This window comes from Citrus clementina, unplaced genomic scaffold (assembly GCF_000493195.1).
Source record: "Citrus clementina cultivar Clemenules unplaced genomic scaffold, Citrus_clementina_v1.0 scaffold_1, whole genome shotgun sequence".
NCBI classification, from domain to species: Eukaryota; Viridiplantae; Streptophyta; class Magnoliopsida; order Sapindales; family Rutaceae; genus Citrus; species Citrus x clementina.
Window position 1 is genome coordinate 26,363,627 of NW_006263303.1, and position 11,682 is coordinate 26,375,308.

The 11,682-nt window shown below is 34.9% G+C and overlaps 3 protein-coding genes across 3 annotated transcripts; 2 read left to right on the forward strand and 1 right to left on the reverse strand.

The window, feature by feature from the left end:
* The first annotated feature begins 700 nt into the window (after positions 1 to 700).
* LOC18055505 (U-box domain-containing protein 51) lies at positions 701 to 3,834 on the forward strand. The gene is made up of 8 exons (XM_024178076.1): positions 701 to 875; positions 978 to 1,099; positions 1,217 to 1,338; positions 1,433 to 1,656; positions 2,076 to 2,173; positions 2,268 to 2,369; positions 2,457 to 2,882; positions 3,013 to 3,834. The coding sequence occupies exons 1-8, from the start codon at positions 701 to 703 to the stop codon at positions 3,793 to 3,795; spliced, it is 2,052 nt and encodes a 683-aa protein (XP_024033844.1). The 3' UTR covers positions 3,796 to 3,834.
* On the reverse strand, positions 3,691 to 6,844 carry LOC18055506 (pentatricopeptide repeat-containing protein At3g42630). Its single transcript, XM_006453123.2, has 5 exons — positions 6,725 to 6,844; positions 5,327 to 6,603; positions 5,058 to 5,202; positions 4,843 to 4,879; positions 3,691 to 3,776 (listed from the first exon to the last, which is right to left on the reverse strand). The coding sequence occupies exons 1-2, from the start codon at positions 6,824 to 6,826 to the stop codon at positions 5,467 to 5,469; spliced, it is 1,239 nt and encodes a 412-aa protein (XP_006453186.1). The 5' UTR covers positions 6,827 to 6,844; the 3' UTR covers positions 3,691 to 3,776; positions 4,843 to 4,879; positions 5,058 to 5,202; positions 5,327 to 5,466.
* Positions 6,845 to 8,923: 2,079 nt separating this feature from the next.
* On the forward strand, positions 8,924 to 11,376 carry LOC18055507 (protein MARD1). Its single transcript, XM_006453124.2, has 2 exons — positions 8,924 to 9,859; positions 10,994 to 11,376. Exons 1-2 carry the CDS (start codon positions 9,306 to 9,308, stop codon positions 11,157 to 11,159), a joined length of 720 nt encoding a protein of 239 aa, XP_006453187.1. The 5' UTR covers positions 8,924 to 9,305; the 3' UTR covers positions 11,160 to 11,376.
* The last annotated feature ends 306 nt before the right edge of the window (positions 11,377 to 11,682 follow it).

Consider the following 11,682-nt stretch of genomic DNA (forward strand, 5'->3'; position numbering starts at 1 on the left):
TTTTAGTGGCAGTATATGGGTAAGATTTAACTTCTTTTACTTTTTTATATATTAACAACCAATCAGCAATTGAGTTATTTGCTCAGAATATGATCACATCAGGAGAGAATCCTGATCTGTGATGGATGTTATTCTTTGAGTTGTAAGAGTCCTTTGGCCTCTATTTATAGTTAAAATTGAGATGTAATAAGAGAATTAGATCATTTTTAATTTGAACAAATGACAAATTTATCTATTTCCATTTCAGTTAATGTCATTTTATATTTCTCTCATTTCAACAATCTCATCTAGTTTCCTCCAATATCTGAAAATTCGTTTTACTATCTCTCTAATAAAGAAAAACTCGGGTTCCGCGTTAGGAAATTTCCAACTACCGTGCTAACATTGCTATTATTATTATTTCTCAGATTATGAGAATGATAACAGAACATGAGACGTGCATTTAAAAATTCTAGAGAAAGACAAAACAACTTAAGTAACAATACATTGTTGGGTTAGTTTCTCACACAATATTTAAGGAACAATACATTGTTGGGTTCGTTTCTCACGAAACAAAACTGTGGTTGTAATCAAAACAAACACTCGCAACTTTTTTATTTCGTGTTCATGTTAAGTAATTTCTTAGAGCTCAACAAGAAGAATCAGAGAGCTGCGTGCACTAATCATCAAAGAGGAAAAGGGAAAGAAACGGGAGACTACGATGGCTAGAAGGAATGGAGATAAACAAGAAGAAGCAGTTGCGGTGGCCATTGACAAGGACAAGGGAAGCCAATACGCCCTCAGATGGGCTGTTGATCATCTTCTGTCTAGAGGCCAGAATCTTACTCTTCTTCATGTTAAACAAAGAGTATCCTCCGTTCCAAATCCATGTAGGAGTTTCTCTCTCTCATCATCACCATTGTTGTTATTATTATTATTCTTTTTCGCCCGTATCCTTGTTTCGATTTCGATTAACATTTTCTCATGTATGCATGCAGCTGGGAACAGTGTTGCCATCTCCAAGGTTAACAATGAGGTTGCCAGAATATACAAGCAACAAGTTGATAATCAAGCCAAAGAGTTGTTCGTTCCATTTCGATGCTTTTGTACAAGAAAAGAAGTGAGTCCTGCTTCCTTGTCGCCCTTTTTTTTTATTTAAAAAAAAAAAACCCTTGAAAATTTAAATTTATTGGTGTTTTGTTAACATCGTGCTTTGATTATTATAAACTTGCAAAAGATCAAATGCAAAGAAATCGTACTAGAAGACACGGATATAGCGAAGGCTCTAATCGACTATGTTTCATCCCATACAATCGAGACTTTAGTACTCGGGGCAGCATCAAGAACCGGATTCGTCAAGTAATATAAAGATTCTGATGCTGTAACAAAATTAATTAATTAGTATCATGCATGTGAAACCTCTGAATGCTGATCTCACAACCTTATTTGACAGAAGATTCAAAACTGCAGACATTCCAAGTAATGTGTCCAAAGGTGCTCCGGATTACTGCAATGTCTATGTTATAGGCAAAGGAAAGATCTCTTCCGTACGATCTGCAACCGCGTCAGTACCGGTAAGAGCTTCCCCAGGTAGTCAGCTGCAGAGCCAATCCAGACAACCCAGCCACAGTTCTGATTCGTATGAATCAGCTATGACCAATAGCCAAAGTTCCCGAGGTTAGTTTGCTTCTGTATCTAGCTACACCAGCAAAATTCAACTAGATTTTTAACGTTTTACATCACTTACATGAGTTGCTATTTCTGCAGCTGAGCGAACACCACCTACAACCAGCAGCCTGATTAATGACGATGTCCCAATCAAGTAAGTAAGAATAAAACAGCTGCCAAATCAAAACTGTAAATAATGGTGTAGAAGCTCAGCTGACCTGATAAAAACTGCAACAGATCGCCATTCTTAAGAGGCAAAGGCTCTATCCCTAAATACGAGCCTTCACTGCCGGAATCTGACATATCATTTGTGAGCAGTGGAAGACCAAGTACCGATCGGATGATTTATGACATGGATTTCGGAATGACCCCTTGGCTCTCAACCGGCTCAGATTATGAGTCCAGCAGCTTTGTTTCATTGCAATCAGGAAGCAGGTCAATAGATAGGAATTCTTCACCCGATGAATTCTCGTCATACTCACAGGAAAGTGGGAGAACGTCATCGTCATCACAAAGCCAAAGCGTGGTAAAGGCATAAACATGCACATAACGAGTCTATGTTTATGTTAAGTAAACTCAAGACACAACATGAATTTCTAATTTGCTTGATAAAATGACAGGAAGAAGTAGAAGTTGAGATGAGGAGGCTCAGGCTAGAACTCAGGCAAACAATGGATATGTACAGCGCAGCCTGCAAGGAAGCACTCGCAGCAAAACAGAAGGTATAGAGAGCTGAAATTTCCTTCAAGCATATTAAAAGTTCATCAAACAGGCCCTCAAAGATTCAACCTAACAATGTATCATTGTAGGCCAGGGAGCTTCATCGCTGGAAATTAGAAGAAAAGCAGAAATTAGAAGACGCGCGTATGGCAGAGGAAGCTGCACTGGCACTTGCAGAGAAGGAGAGAGCAAAGTGTAAAAGAGCAATCGAGGCAGCTGAAGCAGCCCAAAGGATTGCTGAACTAGAAGCACAAAAATGCAAGAACGTCGAATTTAAGGCCCTAAGAGAAGCTAAGGAGAGGAAGGCAGCGCTAAATTCTCTAACAGTTGATCTCAGGTATAGAAAGTACAGTATTGAGGAGATTGAAGAAGCGACAGAAAATTTTTCAAACTCTCGCAAGATTGGAGAAGGAGGTTATGGACCAGTTTACAAGAGTTATCTGGACCATACACCAGTAGCGATAAAAGTTCTACGTCCAGATGCAGCTCAAGGACGATCACAATTTCAGCAAGAAGTAAAAAAAACAAATTTTAAACTGCTTACTTACTAAAACTTAGAATTTTTTAAGTAATAATATGTTGCATTAGTTTATGAGTACATCTTATCTTTAATTATTTATGTCCTCTATATTCTAAAATATACAGGTTGAAGTATTATGCAACATACGGCATCCAAACATGGTTCTCCTCCTAGGAGCTTGCCCAGAATTTGGCTGCCTAATCTATGAGTACATGGCTAACGGGAGCTTAGAGGACCGTCTCTTCCGTCGAGGTGGCTCTCCTGTTCTTCCTTGGCAAATAAGATTCCGAATAGCTGCTGAAATTGCCACAGCTCTCCTTTTCCTGCACCAGACCAAGCCAGAACCACTTGTGCACCGTGACCTAAAACCTGGAAACATTCTTCTTGACCGTAACTATGTCAGCAAGATTAGTGATGTTGGCTTGGCCAGGCTTGTCCCTCCAGCAGTAGCTGACTCCGTAACTCAGTATCGCATGACTTCAGCAGCAGGAACTTTCTGCTACATTGACCCAGAATATCAGCAAACGGGCATGCTTGGAGTTAAATCTGACGTCTACTCACTAGGCATTCTACTTCTACAAATAATAACAGCCAAGCCACCAATGGGATTGGCTCATCAGGTAGAACGGTCTATTGAAAATGGGACTTTTGATGAGACACTCGACCCCGCAGTTCCTGACTGGCCAGTTGAAGAGGCATTAATCCTTGCCAAACTAGCTCTTCAGTGTGCTGAGCTAAGACGAAAAGACAGGCCAGATCTTGGGAAGGTTGTGGTACCTAAGCTGAACATATTGAGAGCACTCGCTGAAGAAACGATGCCTGCCGTCAATCTTGCAAGTGGAGCAGGGTCTTCTCCAAGTTATAGTCAAGTTTCCACAGTACAGGTGAGCTGCCAATACAAAATGTAAACTATCTTTCATTTTATTTCATGGACTATCTATGCAAATCTGATTAGAAATGAAATTCTAGAACAATCATGTAAATTGTTTCTGCTTTTCTGGTGCCGCAGAAAAATGAAGCATGCAAGTAATAATCTATTTGTTCAAAAGTAATTTATTAAGGACATCACAGGAGATCAATTAATTACACGAAACCAAATCACTCTTAAACCTCCAGACTACAAACCTTTGAAGCTTTTTTATAAAAAAAAATTTCTTTGTCAGGAACTGATCAGTGATTCTCAATCACTGCAATCTGGAGATAGCTCAAGGAGCCGTTCAAGCTCTACATCTATTCCAGGAAGGAGATATAAAGTACAAATGAAATATTTCTTCTTTAAAAATTGAACATAGCCAGATTTCAGTCCAAACACCACTTGACTCTTGTTTAACTCTCTTGGCAGGGCATGGAAGAGAGGGGATAAAACAAAAGGTTAAACCTGATTCAGCAACATAGAAGGATAATTGCTCAGCTATTCTTATCAAGTCCTAAGTTTGCAATTGTTTCTCCTGCTGAACAAAACTAGTCATAGTCAAATCCTAGAAGAATTGTATGGTAGCAAAATTACATACTTCCTGTTCAGCTATACTTTCTAACTTTGCAATTACCTTTTGAGCTTTGATGATTACATTCAATAAGGATGCCAAACTAATATTGCTGGACATAAAAAAATAACATTAATAAATTAATAAGCATAAATAAACAGATTTTAAAAGATGGTCAAGTAGCTGGATTTAATGTGAGACCATTATACTGATTTTTGATGTCTTGAAAAGAATGACTTCAATAACTCTGCATAAGCAGTATTGACAATCACATAAAGTAGGAAATGTGAAAATGTTAAACTAAAGAAAAGACTGAAGTAGGGTACAGCAGAAGTCTGCAGTTGACTCTCCAGGATAATCTGCCTCTTAGATGGATATCCTTCTTTGAGGATTGAAAAAACTGAATTGGGATTCGAGATATATTATAAGAAAAGAAAGCAGTAACAAAAAAAATTTTAGCACGAGCAGTACCAAAGTGAACAAGTCTTCTCTTGCTATAATGCAGGACCTGCAAAAATGTCATTCTATAAACAATGAGCAACAAGATCAATAAAGGGTTCAAAGAATGAAACGGTGTAAGCAATAAGTATTTTGTCCATTAAAGAGAATAAACTTTATATCTCTTCCAAATATGTGGCATTCCATAAGAATATAATATATACAACTAGGTAACATGTCCTTCTTACCTTTATCCAACATCCGTGGTCTCCTTTATCAATGAATCCTACTTCACTAATATCATGTCATCCAGTCTCCAGTGTGTCACTGGTTGCTGTCCAACTCAATGAAGCATAATGCTTTTGAGACAAAGGAAGGACAACCATCAAAGATCTGGACCATAAGAGAAAGGCATTGGTCCTGGTAACATTTATTCTTCGAAACAATTAAAAAAAAAATTATGCAGGAAACACCATGCAATACTTAGGAAGACCAATGTCTTTGCAGAAACAACTACCTTTGTCATATAAGAATTCGAGACAGATGTGAGTTGCTCTTTGATTCAAAGTGTAATCACCTCGAACTGAAAGTAAGCTCTCACAAGTAAGCATTAGTAAATGGTCAGGTTATTTCTCCATACAGACAGCAGGCAACTAGTCAGTAATTCCAAAATATCTGGTTTCTTCGAAGTTGTTTCTTGAGATATACTGCAATTAACTTCCTATATGTCCATTTCCTCTGCCTCTTAAATTCCAAAAAAGCCTCTGAGCTTGAGTGGAAATCCCCTTTACCAAAAGCCTCAAACACGTAGGGATCCGTTGATACAACTGGAGAATCATCCAAATTCATTTTACTCAAACCAAAGTCCAAGTTTCTTCCCAGTCTTTTATCCAGGTAAGCATCAACAACACAACCATAAGTCACTAGATCAGGACCAACACTTTCATGTTTCATATGCTCAAGACTAAGATGGAGATCCCAGAACATAGACATTCTTGAAAAGGCCACAGCTCTTATATTAAATGTAGTGAGATCAGGATGGAAACCGGCCTCAGACATTCTCATAAATTCTCTTTGCAAGCTTTTCATTTTGAAGTTTCCAGCATAAGATAAGAGCAGAAGGTTCCACAGAAGATTTCCCAAATCTTTCCTACCAAGACCAACATCCCTCAGAAACTCACCTAGCATAAAAAACTTTCTTTCTTTCAAATAAGTGAAAGACACTGCCCTGATTCCTTCTTTATCAATAAGATGTCTAGACCTTTTAAGACGGCCATAAGCAGTCTCCATTTCGGTCAAGGAACCAAACCTGCTATAATATATAATAAAGGCATTCCCTGTGGCAGAATCCACAGAGAAACCCCTCGAAACCATTTCTTTCAATGTATTCTCCATTAATTCAAGCTGCCCTTGCTTCCCAAAGCAAGAGATAGCTCGTGAGTACACCTCAGGTAATAGGTCCGCATTTCTACAACTTACTTGATCAATTATACTGATTATTTCGTTAAAACACCCAATCCTCCCATAAGCATCCATTAAATCCGATAATACTTGAACACTAAGCACAAAAGAACTACTCAACAACTCTTCCCAAACCACCTGTGCCTCGAGTACAAATCCATTATTTGCATAACACAGCATCAAAGCACACAAAGTAGAGTTGTCGGGCAAAAGCCCTTCAGATTTCACCGTATTTACAAGCTGGTGTGCCAAATGAGGCTTCTTTTTCCTACCTAAGTCTTCAACTAATGAAGCACAATCAACAAAACCTTCTTGCTTCCTATAACGAATTATCTGTGTGATTTAAGAAAAGTGACAAATGCTGATAATGCATCAGACTTACCCAACAAATTTGGAAAATTTATCAGGATAATACAAAATAAGTGCCCCAAAAAAAGAAATAGAAAGATCGTACCTTTCGCGCCAAGTCCCCATTTTTGGGATGGGTTTGATGGGAGGGAACGTTAAAACGCTTGAATTTGAAAGAGCCATGCAGGCTGAGAGAAAAAGTTTCCATTTTTATTTTATTTTTTTGAACTTTTTGCAGAGAGAAAAAAGAGAAACTAATGGCAGAATCTTTATGCTTGGAGTTTGAGTTTGTTAATGAAGAGCTTTTGGTGTAGGCCCAATTGGCCCAAATGTAGAAGAGCATGGGCCCGTGGTTGTTCTCATAAACTTTCTACAGAAAAATACACTACTCCCCTTCCCCTTATTATTTAGTGAAAATTCAATTCTTGTAAAGTAATTTCAGAATCGTACAAATACCCCCCTTAGCTTTTAAAAGGAGACACATCCCCATTTCATCTTTTTTTATCCCATTGTTAAAATTGAAGTCCTGATGAGTTATACTTCAAATTGGAATTTAATAAAGGTTAAATATGAATGTTAAGTAGTACTATTTTTTTAATTTGTGATATTATTGCTATTAAAATATAGCACAACATATGTTTTTAGTGATTTTTAAGCTTAAAATTAATTAGTTTCAAATATAAAATGAAGTACTAGACATACTTTTATATGTTTTGAAAATTTTTATATAGAAATACTTTCAAAATTTTAGCAAAGACACGTATTGGTATCTTCCTAGTTTTGAATTGGGAATATGCATTATGTTGTTTGAACTTAAACAAGGGGAAAAAAAAAAAGGCAGTTTTGGACAAAAATAAAATTGGATAGCAAACACATTATTTTTATTGGATGAAATAAAGTTGAGTAGCTGTCACCTTTTTTTAAAAAAATAAATAAATAATTGATTTGGCTATCTTCTTCTTTTTCTTTGGTCCTCAAAAGCCTCACAAGAATGCCGTGAAAACTTTTGTTGCATTGAGTCACATCACAGAAATTTCAATATTTTGATGATGCCATCATGTCCAAGATTAATTTTAATAGTGTATAGTTTACTAATATCTTGACAAGTGATCACTATGAATGAAAGTACCCACAGTGATTAATTTTTTTAACACCTAAAGCTTTTTTAAATTGGCTGACTGCTATACAATTCTAAATAAATAAAATAAGGCGTTGTTATTTTATTTCAATTTCATGATCAACAATTACAAGTATTGACATGATTTATTATTTTATAAATTTAAAAACGCATTAGTTGGTAATTTCCAATAGGAAACAGTTGTGAAAAAGAAAGAGCACTATGTATGTAGTAGGGAGATTTGTTTTGTCTCCACCCACTTGTCTTAAGATGATGACTTTTTCTCATGCAAGTGATTGGCCTTGCCCTGTGATTTTTATTACTATTGGTGGCCTGCTAGATTTTCTTTTTGCTTTTTTTGTTTTTCTTAGAATGCTTTTGTTAATTGAAAGCACATGTAAGAAAACCCCTTTTTTTTAATATATATATATATATATATATATAATTTTCCATGTAAATTTTTTTTAAAAAGATATTTCTGTAATATACAATAATATATGCTTTGTAAAATAACTATTCTTTTTAATTACAATATTTTTATCTGCTCATCCCAGTTTGAAAGAAATTAGACTATGTCAAGAAAATTTAATACAATCCTTACAGATGTAATAAGGCAATGCTTTACACATGCACAGCATTCTTTGACCTTGTAAAACTTAGTTTTTTCTCTTTTTTTTAAATTTCTGTAATTAATAAGGTAAAGATGAAAAATCATTATTGAGACCTTATTATTTATATCAATTTCCTGTTTTATATGTCATTATTATTATATACATATATATATATATATATATATATATATATATATATATATGCTTATTACATAATCCCAACTCTTAAAACAATATTTAAGAAAATGAACTCATTTTAATTGATTACAGCTTAAAACTTACTCAGAATACTTTTTTTTAATTTCTTCTGGAAAACAGTTACAAATGAGTTGTACAAACCATAATAATATATATTGTAGTTTAGAAACAATAATCAAATTACCATATCATCTGATGTGATAAAATATATATATATATATATATGACACATATTTACAACAGTTTCGGAAAATGATAGTTATTGATATAATTAATACATTTGCTGAGGACCAAGCTTTATTCATCCTTATCTAGTGATATGTTCACATTTTTTAAACTACTGACACATACTTTAAACAAAATGTGGACATGGGCACAAGATAATTAAATTTTATATCTCAATTATTCCTCGAATTATCTATCAACAACTATATGAAACTCTTGAGGCAATGCTTGAAAAGGGGAAAAAGAAAACAAGATATAAAAAGACAAGCAAAAAAAATAAATCATAATAAACGATAATAATAATAATAATAATAATAATGAAAGAACAATAATTACGCAAACAAAAAGAATCAAATATATTATTATAACTCACACATAAATAGAACTGTTTATATTCCCATTCTGTTGAAGCAGCATGAGTTAGAGAATAGGGAGAGAGCAGAAACTTTTCCTCCTCTCTCTTTCTTTCTCTCTTTATTATCATCTCAAATTAGGCAGCTTCACAAGAGCTGCTGCTGCTGCTGCAAGTCTCTAAAATGAAGGGCTTCAATGGCAAAAAGAAACTCACCATCAATCTTTCACTTTTCACGAATTTAGCAGATTCATTGGCTGCTGCTTCGTCATGTTTAAGTCCAAACAAATCTCCAAGAATTTTCCAAAACACTAGTGTTGTGGGACTCAGTATAGTGGCAGCCATGATGACGAACAACCCATCAGATGAAAATATTTTATCTTCGTCATCAAGGCCTGTTCCTATTGTTTGCTCATCAGCAGCAGCAGCTAAGAAGCCAAGAGTTGCGATGAATGATAATATTATTAACGATGATCTTGGCCGTCGTCAAGTTGACGAATTATCCGAGAGTTACACTTGTGTTATTTCGCATTTTGGAAGCAATTTGGTGCACAAACGTGTATTCTTTGATGAAGATGATGAGGAAGATGATGATGATAGTGACAGTGTGTTCTTTGCTTCTTCTTCACCCATGAATGTTGGTTTTGAAATCAAGAGAGAGTTCTGGAGCCGGGATTTTCTCAGTTCTTGCTTTCTTTGCTGCAAGAAGCTTCATGGACTTGATGTTTTCATGTACAGGTCAGCGTTCTTGAATCTGCAGTTTGTTTTCGTTTTCTTGATGAATTATGAATGATATTATATTTCTTAATTTTTAATTTTTAGCAGATTTTTTATATTTCTAGTTTATATTTAGAGAACTTTTCAATCAAGTGTGATCAGTTCTTTGTTCTTAATTTCTGTTTCCATTTTGTGAAAACTGAAAAGAGTGTTTTTGCAGCAACAGGAATTTCCTCATCAATATCTTGAAAGAATTGCATTTCTTTTACTTTATTTTTTAATTTTTTTTCTTTCTCAATTGTGAGATTTCCAAATCAAATGTGTCCAAATAATTGCTTAGCTGTTCCTGTACAAGGATCTCGGCTCATGGAAGTTATTGCCTTTTTTTTTTTTTCTTCTGCCGTTTTAACTTCCTTACGAAGTTATTTGACCAAGAAAATGCAATTAACTTTCAAAGTCATACACAGATTCATTTGCATCAGCATTTGCTGGAAACATTCATTATTCTTTCACTGCAAGATTGAAGCTCATGTGATTAGTACTAATGTTGTTCATTATTTTAATCACTTGTCCCAAATATCAATCATGTATTGGTTCGGTTAAAAACTCAGATCATTAGAAATTTTAGTTCAACTCGATTAGATTTTTTTCTTATTATTCCCCTTGTACACATTAGTTTCATATAAAAGCCAATGTCGATTTTACAAGTCGGTGTGCTTCTTAATGAAAATTTATTATTGATAAAAACAAAAACAAAAATCCCATTTGGCTGGCTTTTATGTGGATCACAAATTTAGAGATATTTTCCCTTTTATTTATATTATTCATGACAGTGAAATGCCAATAATTGATACAGAAATGCCCAATAGTCTTTTTCCTTCTACCGTGTGTGGTGTTCATTCTCTTGGGACTTTATGTCATGAAAATAACTTAAGATTTTTTTTTTTTTTTAATAATTCTTCTTGCAAAGCATTCAATAAGAACATTATACGAAAGAAAATACAAATTCAAGCTATGGTCGTACATTTACAACGCCATTTATATATTTTTTATACAGTATAGTGTTGTTTGTAAACGTGGTGTCATAGTTTTAAGTTGTTGAGAAAATTTTGGAGTCACTAATAGTAAAACATTCGATGTCCCTCTCGTACGCAGAGGGGAGAATGCTTTTTGCAGCGCAGAATGCAGGGACAAGCATATTAGAAGTGATGATGATCTCAAAGAGAATTGTGGATTCGAAGCCCGGAAACAGCTTGATTACTCTGCCTCCCCCTGCTCTCGGCCACAGCCGGTCTTCGCCGCCGGAGTTACCGTGGCATGAGCAAAATTTTAAATAAATAAAACTACAGAGCATAAGTTGGTAGAGCCAACAACTAGGGAGAGAGAGAGAGAGAGAGTAGATAGCATTGCAAGGATATTGCAATGGGGTAAAGAGATTTTGGTTACTATAAAGTTTGCAATATGTTTGATTTGAACCCAAGGAGACATGACTGTGCATTTTCTATATAGTCAATAATTATCATCGATTATATTTATAACTCTTTCGCCTATTTTTTCAGACCTATGGATTTTTGCGCATGTTTGTGTAATTTTTACTTATAAATAAGACAATGGACACTAGTATAAAATTGAAAAAGGAAAAATGTTATTTTGTAGAAAAACACGCCAAAACAATTTGACATTATGATACATTAATACTATTAAGAAATGGAAAATTAATCAAAGCACCAACGAAAGTGGCATAGATTTGATTTGAAGGCAAGCTCTGATTGGTTGCAAGTTAGTGCATTTAAATTAAGAATTTTAAAAGCAAAATATTGTCATATTGATGCTTATAGGTTGTG